This window comes from Drosophila pseudoobscura, chromosome 3 (assembly GCF_009870125.1).
Source record: "Drosophila pseudoobscura strain MV-25-SWS-2005 chromosome 3, UCI_Dpse_MV25, whole genome shotgun sequence".
NCBI classification, from domain to species: domain Eukaryota; kingdom Metazoa; phylum Arthropoda; class Insecta; order Diptera; family Drosophilidae; genus Drosophila; species Drosophila pseudoobscura.
The window spans coordinates 22,988,021-23,008,061 of NC_046680.1; the positions used below are offsets into that span (position 1 = coordinate 22,988,021).

The 20,041-nt window shown below is 49.7% G+C and overlaps 3 protein-coding genes across 6 annotated transcripts in view; 2 read left to right on the top strand and 1 right to left on the bottom strand.

Moving 5' to 3' along the window:
- Positions 1–7: 7 nt before the first annotated feature.
- LOC4805700 (tRNA pseudouridine(38/39) synthase) lies at positions 8–1,933 on the top strand. The gene is made up of 5 exons (XM_001362021.4): positions 8–389; positions 449–540; positions 600–1,082; positions 1,145–1,702; positions 1,768–1,933. The coding sequence occupies exons 1-5, from the start codon at positions 97–99 to the stop codon at positions 1,833–1,835; spliced, it is 1,494 nt and encodes a 497-aa protein (XP_001362058.1). The 5' UTR covers positions 8–96; the 3' UTR covers positions 1,836–1,933.
- Positions 1,934–2,114: 181 nt separating this feature from the next.
- a (arc) overlaps positions 2,115–20,041 on the bottom strand; it is a 40,918-nt gene continuing 22,991 nt past the window's right edge. For all 4 annotated transcript variants that reach the window (XM_033378776.1, XM_015185336.2, XM_001362022.4 and 1 more), the window contains 7 exons: positions 11,392–12,148; positions 10,120–10,308; positions 4,263–5,790; positions 2,972–4,203; positions 2,704–2,874; positions 2,526–2,643; positions 2,115–2,465 (listed from right to left, as the gene is read on the bottom strand). In XM_033378776.1, coding sequence (XP_033234667.1) covers positions 2,435–2,465; positions 2,526–2,643; positions 2,704–2,874; positions 2,972–4,203; positions 4,263–5,790; positions 10,120–10,308; positions 11,392–12,136 — 4,014 coding nt within the window. In that variant the 5' untranslated portion in view covers positions 12,137–12,148 and the 3' untranslated portion in view covers positions 2,115–2,434. The remainder of the gene's footprint in view (positions 2,466–2,525; positions 2,644–2,703; positions 2,875–2,971; positions 4,204–4,262; positions 5,791–10,119; positions 10,309–11,391; positions 12,149–20,041) is intronic.
- LOC6899106 (uncharacterized) lies at positions 10,453–11,346 on the top strand. Its single transcript, XM_002138987.3, has one exon. It carries the CDS (start codon positions 10,489–10,491, stop codon positions 11,323–11,325), a length of 837 nt encoding a protein of 278 aa, XP_002139023.2. The 5' UTR covers positions 10,453–10,488; the 3' UTR covers positions 11,326–11,346.

The following is a 20,041-nucleotide window of genomic DNA, read 5'->3' on the forward strand; positions in this document are numbered from 1 at the left end:
CGTAAATATACTGACGAATTCAAGTTCTATGTTACATATTCCTCCCAATCGCCAAATCGCACGTGCCGTTTTGTTTACTTTTTACTTACGGACAACATGAGTGCAACAAATGACAGAAAGGTGGTCATAAATAAGCGCCAAAAGGGTTTGTCGCGAGAGGCTTTGGGAGAACTCAGTCAAACGGAGCTAATTGATAAAATAGTCCAACTGGAGGCGTACAACTTTCAGCTGAGAAATCTTCTGCACAAGAAACTAACGGAGCATGATAGAAGTAATGCGGAATATGCAGAATTGTTGGGTAAAGAGACGGCGGCCACCGCTACAGCTCCCAAGGAGACAACGACACATTCAGGCAAGGTTAAGAAGCAACGTAAGTTCGATTGGAGTATGTAAGTGGCCCCCAATTGAAGAATTCAATGCGAGATTGCACTAAAACTTCACCTTTCAGCGCGCACCAGCGTCATGTTTTGCTGAAACTGACCTACTTTGGATGGGACTACCAGGGTTTCGCCTGCCAGGAGGATTCCAACGATACCATTGGTGGGTGGTCTATTTCTGTTTGTGACCAATTAGCATTATTTCGTCTTGTTTGAGAACAGAGTCGCATTTGTTTCGCGCCCTGACGCGCACTTGTCTCATCGAATCCCGTGCCACATCCAACTATCATCGCTGTGGACGCACGGACAAGGAAGTAAGCGCCTTCTGCCAGGTGATTTCTATAGATTTGCGCAGCAAACATACGCCTGACACTCAGCTGGAGCCTGCTTCCCTGTCATCCGAAATCGACTACTGTGGCCTTCTTAACCGGGTGCTGCCCAAGAACATTCAATGTGTGGCGTGGATGCCGCTCCGGAGCCCTGTATACAGTGCTCGCTTTGATTGCACCTCGCGTAGCTATCGCTACTACTTCCCCAAGGGTGACCTGGACATTGAAGCTATGCGGGAAGCCTGTAAGCTGCTGGTTGGACATTCTGACTTTAGGAACTTTTGCAAAATGGATGTGCACAATGGAGTCACGAAATTTATAAGGAATCTACAGGCAGCTCGTGTTGAGCCCTGCGTGGAAATGTTAAACAATTCAGGTAAATATATGAGGCTCTGCTATTTCATTTTTAAGGATTTCATTGATTTCGTCAATCAATAGGCTATGATATGTATTATCTGGAGATCCAAGCAAATGCCTTCCTCTGGCATCAGATAAGATGCATCATGGCCGTGCTGCTGCTCGTGGGACAGCGAAGGGAGCTGCCTCGTATTGTCAGCGACCTTCTCGATGTGGAAACTAATCCGTGCAAACCTCAGTACACACCCGCTCTTGGTTTGCCGTTGAATCTGTTCCATTGTAATTTTCGAGACACGACGACGAGGAAATTAAACCTTCCCGCTGATGGTGCTGAGGATGACGAGGCCATGGACACTTCCGCAATGGATGTGGAAAGCTCCGAAAGTTCTGCGGAGGAAAAAGATATTACAAGTTGGATTTACAACGAAGAGAACTTGGAGAAGCTTATCGAGAACATCCAATGCGAGTGGACGGAGTTCAGTGTGAAGAGCACTATGATACGAAATGTTCTCCAACAACTGGAGCACCTCTTGGAAAAAAACTACCACATAAAAGAACGTGTGACAGCGCAGGTCATCCTGTTACAGGACTCTGTCAAACCGCGGGAATATCAGCCTCTCCTAGAGCGAAAACGCTGTGGTGAGTGTTTTCCGGAAATTGCACAGTGTGTATTTTCGCAACAAGCTAATTGAATCTTTTTGCAGAGAGCCTGGAGAATCGCATAGAGCACTTTGTGAAAAAGCAAAGACTGATAGTCAAGGATGAAAGCTGAATCATTATACCTATGTCACAAAGAATTACAATATATGTGCACCAAATTTGTTTTTTAAATTAGGAAACTACGAAAGATGATTCATATCGAAATTTTAAGTGCCCAGCTTCGTTAATAGTGCAATCTTTCGCCCATCTGGCCCTATTTGCCCGCGATATAGCGCCCGACGTTTTTTCTATGCTAGAAATTAAAATACTCGTTTTTCTCTGCACGCAACTTCTTGCCTATACAGCGGCAATTATTGCAGAGAACAGCTCCAATAATAGTCCACTAGACTTCTAAAGTAAATATATTTATATTCATGAACTTGTACAACGTTACGAAGCTTAGCATAGTCTAGGTAGGTAATAATTTTATATTGTAACTCCGTACAATTTCTTACATACTATATTATGGGATTCTAGTACCTATAAGAGTCAACTATATAAATAGTTCTTTGTACGATAACAAAAAAAAGAAGTTAGTTGCTGAAATTTACATTTAACTTGCTTAAACAAAGCAGGTTATCCAGATTCAGGTATTCCAGGTATGGGATTCCAAAAACAAAAACGGTCTATTAGCTATTAACTAGTGGTTCTACTATGAGCAGGATGCAAGCCCTACGTGCCCATAGATTTAGCTTTCTGCAGTCTGAAAAGAAAGACATTTATTTAGTTAGAACTCTTTCATATATTGTAGATTCCTACTTACTTTCTTCTCAAGATCTTCAGGCCAATGGTGCCCTCTCGTACATTCTTGAATAGCCCTATGGTTTCGGCGTGACTCATGCCCTGCACAGAGTTGCCATTGATCTCCACAATCTCATCGCCTGTAGGAGGGACATATTCAGATATTGAAATTTCAATTTGATTGGATCTTCCACACTTACCCGCTTGCAAGGTGCCATCGTCTGCAGCCTGTCCCGATGGAAAAACTGTCTTCACAAAGATGCCCATATTCCCCTTGGGCGAGTCGCGTCCTCCCACAATGCTGAAGCCCAGGGACTTCAGCCCCGGACCCTTGAAGAATGTAATGGTCTTTGGAGTACAGCGTCCACTGCCTGGAAAATGGAATGGATCTTTGATCAATAAAAGTTCTCTACTTTGTATGAGGACCAATTGACGACATTAGGGTTATTTGGGGTTAACGATTCTCACCCTCGCTCATGGAGGCTCGGATGACCTCGGCCATTTCCTCGTCGCGAATGGTTAGCTTGGCCACCGGCAGCGATGGGCGATGATGCATTAGAGCGGCGACAGGAGGTGCCAGAGATGATCCGGTATTGACTACTACTGTTCCCAATCCTGCCGCTGATACCGAGGCTGGTGGAGATGAGGCATTAAGATATGGATTAGGCGAGGATAGTGAGACGCTCTTTGGCGTGTGCTTGATGTATAGTGATTGGTGGTGTTGTTGTGGATGTTGCTGCGGCTGCTGCTGCGTCTGGTTATTAGTGAGATCAGTTGTTGCAGTTGTTTGGGGGCTAGAGGGTGCTCCCACTCCCTCGGTTAGATTGTTAGGTGGCGTTTGCATGAACAGGCTCAGCCGTGACGAGCTGAGCCGCGAGTGAGCGAACCGCAACGAGCGGTAGTGCGAGTTGGCCAAGTTAATCGAGTTGCGGGCATAGTGGGTGCGCTGGCCAAACTGCTGCTGGGGGCCACCGGGCGACCCGGGTGGGGGCAGGGCGGCGCCCTCCGAGCACCGCTTGCGGGCCAGCAGCTTCCACTTCTCGTCGTCCGCCAGCGATGAGGCCACGCACACGCTAGCCGCTCGATTCGCGTAGACGGGCGTGTATGACACGTTCTCGTCGAGATTATCGCTCGACTGGTGGTGGTGGTTAGGTGAGGAGGAGCAGCTGCTGCTGCTGCTGTTAAAGAGCGGTGTCGGTGTTAGAACCAAGCTAGAGCGCTGACCTGAGGAGCTGCGCGCCCGTCGTCGCAACAGCTCGTGCTCCGGCGCACTCACGTCCAGCGAGTGGCGGGGCGTAGAGCTCCGTCGGTGCTGCATCAGGGGCATTGGCGTGGGCAGTGTGCTTACACTGACTATCGATCGGGCATCGCACTGGTCCTCACCCCCATTCTCCGGCTCCCTCTGCCCCTGCCGCTCTCCATCTTGCTGCAGCTGGAGGCTCTGCATGCTGGCCAGGCTATCTGTGCTCTGGGTGCGCTGCACATAGCTCAGCCGATGGCGCTGTGTGCTCATCCCATCGATGCGGATTTTGGTATAGAAGTCAGTGACCGTCGTGATTTCGTCGTGGGCTATTACCAGGTCGATGCAGTTGTCCACGAAGATGCTCAGCAGGCGCTGTACCTCGGCAAAGGACTGGATGCCCCGCAAATGTTTTCCGTTCACATTCACAATCTCATCGCCCAGCCGAAGACGACCGTCCCTAGGAATTGCAAATTATAAATTAGAGAATGCTTCTTTGGGAATCCGATGAATACTCACTTCTGGGCCATGCCGTAGGGCTCTAGTTCCACGATGAGATACCGATACTGCTGCTCGTTGCTGTTGGTCATCACCGTCTTGGGCGAGAGGACGATGCCGATGTAGTCCTCCTGGCACTTGCGCTCTAGCTTCAGCTGCCGGAATCGGCGGCGTATCGTCTCCGTCTCGTAGTCGTAGTTGTAGCCGCCCAGGGACACGGGCGCACTGCAGATGCTGCTGTTCCGGATACCCGATCCTGCGGTCATTCCCATTCCGACGCCCTCCGAGGAGCTGAGCGAGATTAGAGAGTTGCGCTTTAGGGTGCCCGAGGCAATAGATTCCGTATCTCCGCCGGAGATGCTCAGATTATTGCCCGGCCGGACCCCTCCAACGCCGCCCACCCCCCCGTCACTGTCGTAGCCGGACTCGTTAGAACTCAGACAACTACTTAATCTTTGGTAAAGTGGTTCCCAGTCCTTGGACGTGATACTGTCGTTTCGTGACACATCCGTTGCACATCTGCTCATTTGCTGCTCGGGGGAGCTGCGGTGGGGCAGCGGCGACCGACTGAGGATGGTGACTATCTCCTGGTGCAGCTGCTCCCGTCGCTCCATCTGCTGCTGCTGGTGTTGCTGGTGCTTCAGGTGCCCGGCACTCGAGCCGTGATTCTCTTCCGGCAGAACCGACAAACGGGAGCGCAGAAAGGCGTAAGGAAAGGCCCCGCGACGCGACGCATCCTGCTGGCCCCCCCCGCATCCCCCAGATGGTGCTGATGCAGCAGACCCAGCCCCAGTGCCAGTGCCCGCGGCACTGCCTCCTCCACTGGGCGGAGAGCCCAGGCTGACGGCGGCACTGCCGCTACTGCTGCTAGCCGTCAGGCAGCTGCTCACTTTGGCGATGTCGTCGCAGCTGCTGGACTTAAGGCTGGCTATTCGGGGGAGTCTCTGTTCGCGCTGCTCCCTCTGCTCCCGCTGGAGATTCAGGCCCTCGGTGGGATCGTCGCACTTGATGTAGGAGGAGCTGGACAACTGACTGGTGGAGCTGCTCCTGTATAGCGTCGTCGCTGCCGGCGCGGCATGTTGTGCCGCCTCCGAGGCCTTCAGGAGATTGTGCGAGCGATGATTCAGCATGCCCGTCGACCCGATTCGATGGAAGAAGTTCTTCAGGGCCTTCTGTGGGCGTGCCGCCGCCTGGTAATGTACCTGGTGCGTGGGCGTGGAGTGAGCGCTCTGGGTGCTATCCTGCAGAGTATGCTGCTGGTGCTGGTGCTGTTGGTGATTCTGATGCAGATTCTGGTGCTGACGCTGCTTGATGGTCTCAATGGGTCCCGATTTGCATTTCTTCAAAGTGCTGCTGCTCTGATAGCCGCCAGTTGGTAACGGGGATGCTTTGGAGTCCGGAGGGCCTGAGAAGCTGCTGCTGCTGCTCTTGTGGTGCGTTGGCGAGTGGAAGAGGCTGCGCAGATCAGTGTGCGACTTGTGGGACGCGGGGGAATCGCTCCGCTTCAGCAGATCCAGTTTGCGACTCATGCGCTTGCCCCAGGTGAACACTGCAATTAGAGATGGAGATTGAGGATGGAAACAGAGGACGTGCAATCAGAAAGCGATTTCTAACTTAATTATAACACTTCAATAAATCTCGACGCCTCTCTCGCCACAAGCCGTGACTGTGGACAGTGGACATTGGACGGGGAGGCAGTGGCAGGGAGGCAGGGCAGGGAGGCAGTGACAGTGACAGGCCGTGTCACAAGATGAGAAATGTTGTGTCCAGGCATCAATACTCGTATATGGATTGTGTCCCTTGGACATCCCCTCTGTACCTTGTCTTGTGGTCGGGCACCATGCCACGTGCCTGTTGTTGGTGAAAAACGCATCGGATTACATGGAGGCGAGCCCATTGTGGTTGCACACACTCTGTGGGAGCACACTTAGAGGTCGGCTTCAAAGATCTTTCGAACTCCTCCTCTGACGTTGAAGCCTTTTGACACGTTGCGGAAGGACGGAAACGACGGAAGAAACGAGTAACGAGTCTTGCTCTGCGTTTCTCCAGCATTCACTTAACACCATAAAACCTTAAACACTCATTCTGCATACTGAGGCACCCAACCGTGATACTATCTATACGAATGTACATGTAGGTAAGTGCTATCGAGATTCCATTGGAATTAGAACCCCATCGGTAGAGCTACAGCTCTCTGTGCAGTTATTAAGCTCTAAACACACCTCAATTACTAATAGAGCATAACCAATCACGGAATGGACTCGTATTGCCCATTGCCCAATGGATATCTAATAGGGTCGTAAAATACTTTAACGATTCAGCTTTAACAGCAATTGGCAACACTTAAAACAGGGAATCAACACATCCACATTCATCCGATGCTCGCTCTTCGAACTTCCAAACTCCTCTCGAAATCTCGTTAATAAACAAATTTATGCGCTTGTGCCATATTTATCGCCTGGCGCAAGACAGAGATGACCAGATGGGGATCGGGCAGGATGGTGCATTTACCAACAATTAGCATAAAACATGCTCACGCACGCCATATGGAAAGAGAGAGAGAGAGAGTGCTCCAACAGATTCTCGGATCGGTGATGATCGTGGAGGTTCGGAGAGGGGGGCTTAGGCATCGCATTGCCATTGACTTCAAATCGCATTATCCGGGCACTACCAATAAAATTTCCAAAACTATTTTCATCAGCGATATAAGCGAATGGAGTGGTGGAGGGGTGAGCAGTGATGCGAAATGGTGACTCAGGTCACTGAATATCACTCTTTAAAAGCGAAGAAGCACGACTTATAGATATTTCTTCGCTGCGAATCACTGCATCCAAAAAAAAAAAACCGGCATTTGCTTGCCCATCTCTGGTGGACTCCGACTCCTTTGGCTGACTCGTGCCAAAGTTGTTTAATAGCCGCAGCTCAGCCCCAGGCCTTGAGTCCAGGTACAGGCCATGTGTGGGCGTTGGAAGACCGAATGATGATGAGGCGGCTGTGGCGGCGGCGGACCCAATGCAGGTTGACAGCCGCCGCTCCAAACTCCACCCAAGGCCTGACCGAGTTCGCCTTTGATTAAAGTTTTCACCATTGCAATCACACACAACCCGAAGAACGGGAGGAGGCGGAGCTGCAGCAGCAGAGTGTTAAACAATAATAGGAAACGGCGCGCGGGCATCAATTATATGACAACTTCAGCCACACTCCAAGATTCAGCCTCACTAGCCCACTCCCACTCCCTCCTTCATCCCCGTCTCCGTCTATGTCTGTGGCAGTCACCGCCGGCCACATGCCACAAATTCTACACCCACTTAACTTTCAGTACGGTGTCAAATGCCCGCCAGCCCCAAGAGCCTGCTACAGCTTCAAACCGTTTGCTCTTCCTCTGCTCCATTCCATTCATGCCTCCTCCTCCTCATCATCATGCCTCCTCCTCCTCCCCATCCATGTCGGAGATGGCTTTGTTGCAATTTTGCCGGCTGACATGCAAGCGATGCTGAGGCAAAACCATTTGAGAGGACGAGGAGGAGGCGGCAGAGACCGCAGCTTAGAACTGCATCTCAAGTAGAGAACGGTGGTAGGGGGAAGAGAGAGAGAGAGAGAGAGAGAAATAGTGCGGCCTGTTGGCAGGGTTGCCAGACCTTGGACTGCTGAACGGCGACTTCTTGAGAGGAGAGATCAAAGGAAACCACAAAAGAATGCCCAGCCATGCCAGGCCCCAATCCAAATTGCTATTCATCAGAAATTCGGCATAAGCCAAACCATGGGAAAGATACAGATACAAAATACACACTATACCTACGAGTATACTCGTATATACATATATGTAGGTATGTATGCAAAGCCAGAGATCATACCGAATCAACATCAGAATCGAAATCATTCAACATAATATCTCACGTACATGGATGTGGATTGCTCCAGAAATTCCAGAGCAAAGCAGAGCAGAGCTCCTTCCTTCCTTCGCCCAATCTTCCAAGGCAGAAGTTGCAGCCCATAACGGAATGGAAACCGCATGGAATGGAATGGAATGGGAGGAGGCAATGAGAGATCGATAATCGGTTTGGCAACAGAAATCAAGTCAAGAAGAACATGTAATAAGCGATAATCCACAATAAATGCGCATGCGTGCAGCGCCAGCAAAGAGGAGGATCGATCGGATCGGTAGGAGTTGCAAAAAAAATCGATACTCAATCCTCAACTGGATCGAAAATTATAGCATTTATGTTGGGGATCGTGGTTCGAGTGTGCGCGCCCGCCGACAGCTGGTTGAGAACGGGAATGGGCTTCAAAGTCGGCGCTTATTGATTTCTCATCTTTTTGCTCTAAGGAAAGCAATTTGCAGTTACGTTACGCAGCTCAGATATGTATATCTGTGTATGATGTATATGTATTTCTATGACTTCTATTCGAATATATTGACCTTGGAGGGTGGACACATGCACCACACACTAGACACTTGGCGAAACCCTAATTAATACCAATTAAGTGCGGCATTAAGCTCAATGAACCTCCATAGAATGTGGCTTGAACATGCAACATGGCAATGGCAATGCCAATCGCGATGGCCTCTGGCTGTGGCTGTGGAATGACGCTTACAGATGGATGACATGACTGCCAGATTAATCTTTATCTTTCAACAGCTGCACCTGATAAAACTTGGCATAACTTGTGCCCCCTAGTCCCTTCCCCGACCAACTTCTGGCCGGCAGCTGTTTAACCGCTTTGTCGGCAAACGTCTGTGTGTGTGTGAGAGAGAGAGAGTGAGAGAAAGAGAGAGGGGGGGGGGGGATGCAATCATCAAACGGTTTTGTGGTCTGTGGAGATCGTAGAGATCTGGCACTGGGGAGCAGGTGCTTGCTGGCATTATTTGAATTGTTGTTTGCCAGAACTCTCGCCAGATCATTAGTGGTCTTTCAGAACAGTCGTGCAAAAGTGAAAATCAGCAAAAAAAACTTGATGCGGGAAAAGACCACAGCCCGCTTTCCACAATGCATATCGAGATGATGTTGATTTTCCCATAATTTCCGCACCTTTCATCAAGCTACTTCCTGTAGCTATTTTCTATAAACTTAATGCTTGATGAGCCCGCACTTTTAAGTCGCTCCCAAAACTCCACCCACAATCACATAACAGGGCACTCTTTATGAGAATCAATGGACTACTGCACCCCCGCGGCCCAAGTGACTCGAACGGAACTGCAGGGAATGGCAGCCAAATGGCGCATAATGCCCGGCTTTGTCACACTTGGTCGCTTGCCTTTTTGGTGGCAGGGGCTCCACTTATAGCTCCACCTCTCCACCCCAGGCGAGACCACAGCTTGCGCCGGCGGGCTGGCTGCGTCTGCCTTCGATCTGGAAACAATACAAATTCCAGTTGCAGACATATCATCGGCTCGCATTACAGCGACGACAACGACAACGACAACGACAACGGCAGTGGCAGCGGCGCTCATTGATGCGAAATCGGGTCGATACGGTATTTCAGAGTAGTCCCGCATACGACGCATACGACTCATACGTCGCGACGTATCGATGACAATTGCAAACTGATTTGTGCTGATTTCCCCTCCGCTAAACACGGAAGCCATCGCCTCCGCCGCCACTGGTTCTCCATCGAATGGGGAGTGGAAAATGGAAAGTTAATTGTTTCAATTAAAATATGCTTTAACATTAGCCCTAAATTCTTCGCTGACGCTCTCTTAGAGCGTGGCATAATTTATGGGGAAGTTCCCCCATGAATAGCCTCCGCCAGCAGCAGATGAAATCCCATTTTGATGGCCATCGAGGCGCCGCCAGAGCCAGCAATTGATGGGGGAAATCAATGCCAAGGGATTTGGGGATTCATTCTATTTATATTTCTATTTTTGGGCAGTACTTACCGTTCCGCGTGGTGCTGGCGAGGGAGCCAGTCGTGGAGCTGTTGCTGACGTCATTGTTGCTGTTGCTGCTGCCGCTGTAGCTGTTTCTATTTTGGCTCATTTCGGCGACTGGTATAGATCCGGGCTTTTGCTCATCGTCCAGGACAACAACCGGCACGGCTGTGACCAACTTGTAGTCGGGAAGGTGACCTACGGAAGAACAAGGAAACGAATCGGGTTCATTAGCCGCTCTCTGCGGGATGGTTCAGAGCGGAAGGGTCCCCAGAGATAATGCTGGACAAGTGATAAGTGGCCGATAAGAGTGAGAGTCCCCAAAACTCAACGAATAAGACAATTCTCAGAACAGTTGGATTGCAATTTTCCACCAAAATGGTTGGACATCTCCCCCCCATCGAAGTGCTGATGGGAATCGTACTGCTCTTTGGTTCCGCCAAGGCGACCTTCAACTGGGATCTGTATGGAACTCTGACCGGACTGGTGCTCCGCCATCTGAATGGCAGCATCTCGGACTTCGATTGGTGGACCTTGCGGATGAGCCACGCCCTGGAGCCCGAGCAGCAGCAGCGTCTGGCGTGGAACATGCCCTGGACGCAGGCTCTGAGGCAGGGGCGAAGTCTCTTGGAGCTGCAGGAACAGCTGAGACCCAGCAATCCCCTCAAACTGCAGCTCTGGATGGGATTCTACTGGCACCTGCGCCGCTCGAGCCGCCTGGACGGCCGACTGACCTTTGACTTTGCTAGGACTCTGAGGCGCCTCCAACTGCAGCAACAGCCGCAGCCTGAGCTGTGGAGCCCCCAACTGCAAAACATGTGGCAGAGCCTGCCCCGCTCCATGCGGCTCATCCTGCACAGCCGCTGGCTGTGCTTGCAACACGAGCGGGAGATGCTTTATGCCGTGGGGGGACTCCGCCTGGAACTTGGAGCCAACAGCAACTGCAGCATGTGGCAGGTGCAGGAGCTGTCGGAGCAGCGGGGCCATTGGCTGGGTCTGTTCAATGTGTGCGACAAGAACAGTCGATGGTTCATCAGTATGCAGGAGCACGACGCCGCGACGCACTTGCTACACAGTGTCCCCAGCCACACGGCCAGAAAGCTGTGTGTCCTCGAAGGACTAGGCTACCTTGGAGATGCCGTCTCTCCGCTGTCCGATTGCCACTGGAAGCTGAACGATTGCAGTCACTTACCACAAATATTGTTTGGGTCGTAATAAAAATTAGTGGACAGTGTTTTTCGGGGTGTTTCGAGTGTTGTCTGTTTTCTGCTCTCTACTCACCATTTGGAGTCAGAGATCTGCTCTTGTGGCTGCCTGCAATTCCTGGTCCTGGCGCTGGTCCTCCTGCCGCCGCCCCCTTCTCATACAGGCAGCTGCTGGAGGCCGCATGCAGTCGCTGTGCCACATATTGCTGGTACTGGGCGGCATGATGTTGCTGCTGCTGCTGCTGCTGGATGGAGGCAATGCTGTTGCTGCTGTCGTATCTGAGGAGAAGTGTGGCCGACGAAGTGTTACCCGACGTTTGTGGCATGGGCACATAGATTGTGGGCTGCTGCTGTTGTTGCTGTTGACGGTGCAAGGTGTTGGCCTCTTGCAGCGACATCACCGATATGCCCGATGGCGTCTGGCGTCCGCTTAATAGACATGTGGGCGTGGCCGTGCGTAACGGCTGCTGCTGCTGTTGCTGTTGCGGCTGTTGCAGATTGCCGCCAGATGTGGCCGATGCTGCAGTGGACACCGCCCCATTGCTGGCCAGCGTGGTGCAGCTGAGGATCATCACGGGAGACTTGTCGTGCAGATCAGGCAGAGACGAGGATATCGCGGTGCTGCTCACAATGCTCTTGTTCAATCGGTTGCTGCATGTTGCGCGTGTGTTGCTCTTGCTGCTGTTGTTGCTGTTCCTAATGATGCTCGGACAATTGTTGCTGCTGTTGCTGTTCTCCGGTTGCTGTAGCTGCTGCGACTGTTGCGGCTGCTGTAAGGTGCTGTAGGTGTCCGTAGATTTGCGCGTTTTGAAGAGACGCATGCTACGTGGTTGCTGCAATTGTAGGAGGAGTGCACACAAAATTGTGGGTTAATTTTCGGGAGGGAAGCAAAAAGAAAAGCTGAAAACCCAAAAACCTAAATTTGTCTGCAATTCCCCAAATCGACATTCCCTTGCTTTTTTTTCGTTCAACGGAGCGTATAATTAACACAAATTGCAGCTCCGGCGGCGCCTCGAGTGGGAATTGGCCAAAAAAGCAATGCAAAGTGTTGCTGATGCTTAACGATCGATTTCCTACTTTCTGGGGCATGATTTTTCGTGGCATTCCAACTTCCATATGCAACATACGAGTATTCATCAGTCATCACACTTTTCCGTTGCGGAAGCAAACGAATCTCAGAATCTACGAGTAAAGGATCTCCAATGGGCTCTATTTATACCAATAATTTATTTTATGGCTCAACAGCTATACTGGTAGTACTCTATAGATCTATTTATAGTTCTCTATAAAGATTTGTATGAGTGTATAATCGTAGTGACAGGCAGGGCAGCGACAAGTGGCTTATCAATCTTATCAGTCGGCACCGACGACTCAGACACTTCCCCCATATGCTAATGAGGGGAGGCGCCGCTAACGCCGAACCCCCGATCGCTGGCTGGCTGGCTTATCGGTTCAATAAACGCCTCAAAGGTGATTACCAGCAATAAAGCCCACAAAAAATAACAAGCCGTGCACACATTTGTGTGTACTGTGTGTCTGCTTACTCTTTTTGTTTTCAACCATTATTTATTTATGTTTACTGTTGCTTGCGGCATGTGTCACACAATATTTGCGGTACACTTCCACTCGCTGCCACTCTGCCTCTGATTAGTGTATGGATTGAACCAGGGCGCAAGGGGAGGGCGCTGAAGGTCAGCCAACAGCTGCCGAGTGGGTGTGGGTGGACGGGCGGGCGAGCACTGAACCACGCACTAAACCATCATCAGAAGCAGCAGAGACCACAGCTGGAGTTAGGCAACTGCCTTGTACTTTTCAAATTAGCCAGGCTATGGTCAAAGCTAATTTGATGTTTTATACGACAGTCAACAGTTAACAGCCAGCTGCAACATTCACCCAGTCCCATTCCCAGTCCCAGTCCCAGCCCCAGTCTCCGCTAATTGATGTGACATTTGCGTGTGCATCTGCAGACGGGACGCATTGGGATGTTCTGTGTGTGGCACAGTGGTGTAGCTCCGATTAGTGGGCTTAGTGTATCGATTTGTTATAGATAACACAGTCCCCTACTATCCATTTATCATTTATAAATAGTAAATGATTTGCATGCTCCTCGATGTGTATCGATTCCTAGGGAACCTTCAATCAGCCATATGACCATCATTAAGCAATCAATCTTCAGCTATTTCAATTATTTGTCGTCCAATCCATGACCACTGTCTCTGTCTGGGACTCCAAGGCCAATGAAGCGGATATCAGCGCCAATTCCTTGGGTTGCTTTGGCTACTGTGCAGCCATAACTTTGCTAATTTTATCAGACGCTTTGAACCTTGTCTGCCTGATTTTTATAGACGCTTTTAGCCATGGCTATAGAGGATGTGGCAGAACCTTAGATCCCGAACAATATGTTGTCGTAATGTGCATTTAATTGGTCACCGAGGTCGTTGCCATAAATTTCGCTTGTGCCTGTGGATGTGGATGTGTGCCTCTAATTAATAGTGCAAAATTTTAATGGCCATCGTCGTATGATAGTCAGAGATGGAATCGGAATTGGAATCAGTATCGTTGTCGCTGTCGTAGTCATAGTAATAGTCGGAGTCGCAATCGCAGTCGCAGTCGTCAGAGTTATAGTCAAAGTGGAAGCCCAAGAGCTCAAATGGCCGTCTTGTTTATGGGAGGAAACCAGTTTCAAGGACGCGCCGCTGGCGCGATTCCAAGAACTTCACTTGGCTCATTACCGCATGACGATCGTCATCTCATCGTGGATGTGGATGTGGACTCTCCACACGATGGAGTATGGAAGGATGGGAGGATGAGGGGATGGGGTATGCGGCTAGGGATGGAAGGTGGCGCGTAGCGAAAACGTGACTCTCCGTCTCTTCGGGGCTGACGATTGCTAAACTATTTTTTAAACTGCCTTTCAGTCGGACAAGGACAAGGCTAAGCCGATAGCCCCGTCGCATATTTCTGTGCACTTAATTTTATTTTAATTTGCGAACAGCAGCAGCATCGTCCTCGTTCCTCGTTCCTCGTTCCTCGTTCCTCGTTCCTTTTTTCTTCTTTTCTTAATAAGTAATAACCACATTTTCCCCGGCTTTTAGTGTGATCCACTCTCCTTCAAAGTGCTGCTAGAGAATCAGAGCCACAGAGGCAGAGCCAGAGTCGAAGCAATAGCCGCTGCAGAGTTGTAAAATTCCTGTAAACAAGCAGAGGTTGCTTGCCACAGCTGTGGCATGTGCCAGCCTGGCAACACACACACACACACACACACACACACACACACATTCAGATGATCCCCCCAACAATTGCAGCAATGGATTGGCATTGCCCAACGGGTTGCCAGAAGAGTTTCAGCAGCCAAGGAGAGTGTACAAAGTGTACACAGAGGGGAGTCAATGGAGAGAAAAGGATGCACTCTAGGGACATAGTACATATGTACATATATGGGATCATTATAGATAATGGATAAAGGTGGGATGGCAGAAAGGTGTAAAGATCTCCCAGAGCCAAAAAGGTTCCAAAATGATAGATTTCTCTTACAAGAAATACCCCACTTTAAGCATTCCATCAACTGCTTGAACACCCCACCACTTGGGGCAGCATTATCACGGGGCAGCACGGGACAAGCAGAGTTGTTACCTTTTGTTGCCACAAACTTTTTGAGTTATTTTTTCAGTGCATGTACCTTATGTACCCAACATATACATGCTTACACATACACATACATATAAATATGCTGCGATATGGCCTATCTACCGTGCGCCTACATATCCATGTGTGTGCTGCTGCTAGTGTATGAGTGTGTGTGTGTGTGTGTGTGTGTGTGTGTCTACTACTGGCAAGTCCGCATTCTTTTAAAGGTTGCCCCAAGTTGGCCAGAGAGCCGGGGCCAGCGTCAGAGCCAGAGCCAGAGCCAGAGCCAGACCCAAAGACAGAGCCGCCGCATAGCATAGCATGGCATGGCATAGCAGACCAGCTCGAACGAAAACATAAACCAAAACCGAAACCGAAAACCAAAAACCAAAAACATTTGCCCGCCGGCCGCCTTGAATGGTGCGTCGGCGTCAGCGTCAGCTTCGGTGGCAGCGGCAGTCTCCGAGGCTGTGGCGCATGCGTCCAGTTTTCATTTTCGTTTTAATGTTGTTGCTGATGCCGGTGTCGGCTTGTTCTTAGTAGCCCAAAAAAGTACAAAAAACTATTGAAAACAGATCGATGGTTGCCATCAGATTTATATAGATGTGGAACTTTAGATTCGAAAATTCATATTATCGTCTTTTGAAATCAAAACAATACCCAAGGAGTACCATTTGCTTGCCTTTTTATCAGCACTCAGCTTTTTTTGGGGTGCCAATCTCAGATATACATATATTTTTATTGCGGCACAAAATACAGACACAGAAATCGAACGGTGTTGCAGCTAGCCCCGGATCGGGAGCGGGCGCGGGCGCGGGCGCGCAGTACTGCAGAGCGGAATGTGGCTGACCTTCAGGAGGCCTTCTGCCACCTGTTTGCCCAGTCCCCAAAGGAGATATCGGATTGGCCAGTGGAACAGTTACTGGACGCTGTTCCAGCTAATTAGGCATATCGATATGATTATCCCCTCTGCGGCAGTGCCTGCTGCTGCTGATGCTGCTGTTGCTGTTGCTGTTGCAACTGTGACTCATCCTCGTGTGCCGTGCGCTGCGCAAAATGTTGCTGGAATGTTGCTGCCACACTCGCCCGGCTATAAATAGTTAACATAATCAAAATGCAGGCGTGTAAGCCAAGCATTTGCATAGTTCTGCCTGCATGCTGTTGCCTGTTGCCTGTTGCATGTTGTTGCTCTTGTTGCCTGCTGAATGTTGCTATTGGCAATTATCTTTGGCATGCGCAGACATTGGTCTAAATGTCAAGGTAAATTATGATGCGTTCAGCCACTATTACGTCTAATAGTCCAAAATTCATGCACGTGTGCAACTATTTTTAGTTGTTGTCGGAGTCGCCCCTCCCAATGACAGATCACTGAACAGAACCTGCTACTGCTGCTGCGGCTCCTCCTCCTTTTGCTGCTGTTGTTGTTGCAACTATTTGATGCATGTCTCTGGCTGCGCCCATTTCTACGCTAATTAAGCCGCGACTTCGACTTGGACTTGCACTTGGCCGAGAGTCCCAGTCCCAGTCCCAGTCCCAGTCCACGCCGTAGTACCACTCGTAGTCGTCGTCGTAGCAATAGACCCGGCCAAGGCCTCTCCCATTGCCATCTGAAGATGGCGTGGGGAGGAGGAGGAGGAGGAGGAGGAGGGAGGCACATGGCCTGCAGCGTTTGCAACATTTAATCATCACATTGCTGCAAAAATCGTATCATTAGCGTTTTTACGATTACGCGCTTTATCAAAATAGCTGCGGCAGCAACAGCCGCAACAGACGCAACAACCAACAGCAGAAGCCTCTGCATTTGCAGATGCAGGTTTCTTGCCTCACACTTGCACCCGTACCCGTTACCCGTACCCGTACGATGGGATGCATGTGCTGAGAATTTGTGCAGAATGTTGCTGATAAAATGTCAGCAAGCTATCGATGTATACATATAATGGTTTATCGATGCTGATAAAACTGTATCTTTTTGGAAGATGAGCTTCCCTCAGATGTTCAAATGTTCGGTGTTTTTTCATCATATTATGTACATGTACATATATCGGATAATTAATCGGTTTGCTGTCGGATGATTACAGATTAGATGATTAGAGATATTCATATTCACAATCACAGAGAATATCTCTGCATATGCAGATATATTTTGAGTATATTTAGAAAAGTTCTGCTGCTTGGGATATACGTCGTTTCAACGTCTGGTTCTGCTTCTTTCGCTTGTGCATTCCACTGTCCATGAGATGATTAAATATTTTGTCTCGTTTTTGTGGAAAATTGCCCGAACACATACACGCACACACACAGAAATGCACACTGACACTGTCAAGCGCTGAATAAAAACGAAAAGTGAAGCGAAGAAGGGGCTGGCGGACAAAAGTTCTAATCAATGCTATCAGCAACGATGTTGCAACGCTGCTGCTGATGACCTGGACGCCACTTTGTCGTTACGGCTGCTGGTGCTGCTGCTGCCACTGTTGTTTCACGTACATGTAATTTTTTTAATTGCAGATAACAATTTTGCAATTGGTGCAGAGACGACGGCAGCAGCAGTGGTAGAGGCAGCAGTGGCAGCAGAGGCAACAGAGGCAACAGCAGATTTCCACTTATGAATTCGGTGCGCGGCACACACACCCACAACAAAACTTGAAGTGATTCCCACTCCAGTCCATTCCTCGGCCCAAAAATAACTGTTTAACGATGGCCAAGAGAGCAACAACAGTTGGGGGGGGCTGTAAGCCTATACTTTCACTGCTGTTGATGTTGCTTCCACATGTGTTGCGCCCGTTGACAGACCTGTGGACAGCCAGGCGATCCACAAAAAGGATGCCATATCCTTGTTGTTGCTGTTGGTGCCGGCAGATTGGTAACTCAACACCAGACGCCACATGTGATGCAACAGGCAACATCATTGTCATGTGATGTGATGTGATGTGATGTGATGTGATGCTTCACTTAATCAGGTGTTGCCACTGATCCGCAACGACAATTACACACGAGTGCTGTTGTGCTCTTGTTGTTGCTGCTGCAACTTGTGGCAATTATGCCTTGAACTTGTTCTGAACGCGCTCTGAAATGACAATTTCATTCCAAGCTGCCGCTGTTGCTGTTGTTGCCGTTGTTGCTGCCGCTGTTGTTGCTGTTGCTCTTAGAGGTTGTTCAACCCGTGCCACAGCTTTCATGGCTTGTCATTAGCTAATGTATGACGGCAGCAGGAGGCAGCAGTCATTGGACTGGACTGCACTGGACTCCACTGAAGCGGGGTGGATGCGATCGGACTGTTACCGGGGAATGCTCATGAACCGCATGAACCTCAATTATTCTTCACATACACATTCTACAGAATGTACGAGTGGCGTGTATGCACACGGGAAATTCCTACGATGCGTTGCAGCTGCAACACTGACCATTACCATAGTTCTAGTTCATCTGGTTCTAGATCATCTCTGCAACTCCTCTCAGAAGTTCGAAACGGCTCGGGCGGGAGGCAGAACACAGACCGCATGAAAAGTGAAAGGCAAACAACAAGAGCAATCCTCCGGGAGAGAGGTTGGGATTGGGGTTTGAGGTTTGCTTTGCTCTGTCAACATATTTATGCTGATCTTTATGCTATCCATTAGTACGGGGTGCCACATTGCCACATCGTTTCGAAGCTACGGGCCAAGACAATGTCTCGCTCATCCGTCCATCGGGTTGGGCAACAACCCAATGGCTGTTCCAATGCTCCAATGTCCCAATGCAGCGCACAACTCACTTTTGACACCTCAATGACTTTGTGTGTCAGGCAAACACATGAAGCGACAAATTCCACGACACTAAAACAATAAATACGGATACAATAAAAGATACAGCAGATACAGTTGGGGACTAGAGTGGATTTGTCACATTTCACTTTTCAGTCTGTTCAAACTCTGACATTTTATCAGAGGTTTTCCTCAGAGTTTCCTTATAGCTTGATTCCGCGATAACTGATCGATCGATGATTTTCCCCGATAGCTGCTCATTAGCCAGGAACACAAATCACCTGAAAGCACACTAACAAGCTCCAAGAAGTCACCCAACCAAAGGCAGCAACAGCATCTGCAACAAGTACACGCACACGCGTAATATGTCCCGTACTCGCACTTCCACTGTCACGTATGCGTATGCGTCACTCCACTCGGGGCGAAAGCAATTTCCTTGGAAAATTGCTGCCTCCGCAGTGGCAGTGGCCGTGCAGTGCAGTGCAGTGCAGTGCAGCACAGAGAAGACCAGAGCTTCATCAATTTTTATCGATGAAGACCCATTTGGTTGATAACTCCATTTGTGGCAAATGTTGCGCACGCGCGTTTTAGTTGCTGCTGCTGCTGCTGCTGCTTGTTGTTGTTGATGCTGATGCTGCTGCTTCTTGTGGCTGCTGCTGCTGCTGGTCCTGCTCCTGCTCCTCCTTCTGCTGCTCCTGCTGCTGCTTTTGCCTTTGCCGTTAGTAAATTTCGCGCGAAAAACTTCAAAGTTAGTCTGGTGCCTGGGCCAAGCAAGCACCAAGCACCTTTCCATGCTGCTGCAGTTGTTGCCACTGCCACTGTTGCAAAAGGCAAACGCACGTGTTGCTATGCACGCTATGAGGATGTTGCTGCCGTAACAGTTGCAATTGTTGCTGCCGTTGCTTATTGCTGTTGCCACTGGATCTCGACTGTCACTGGCCGTTTAGGCCAAACTTGGTAAATTGTTTTGTTGAGCACTGAACGTTGGCCTTTCTTTTCAGTCGCCGCTTATATGGACATCGGTTGCTGGCACTGCTACCACTACTGTTGCTGTCTCCGAGTGAGAGTTGCATACTAATGTTGCTTTGGTTTTTATCTGCCAGCAATTTTAATTACCACATTGGGCGGCAGGCAACAGGCGGCAGGCTCGAACTGGGATTCAAGTGCTGGGGGGAGTGCTGCTTTCGGCTGCCGCATTGATTTGGCACAATTTACATATCAAAGCTAGCGAAGCAAACTTCCTGTTCCACACCCATCCATATCCATTCCATACCATACTCCACACCGAGGAGAAGGAGCAGCAGCATGAGCAGATGTTCCCCATGGGTCAAGCCCGAGTTGTTGGCCATTTACAGCAGCAGC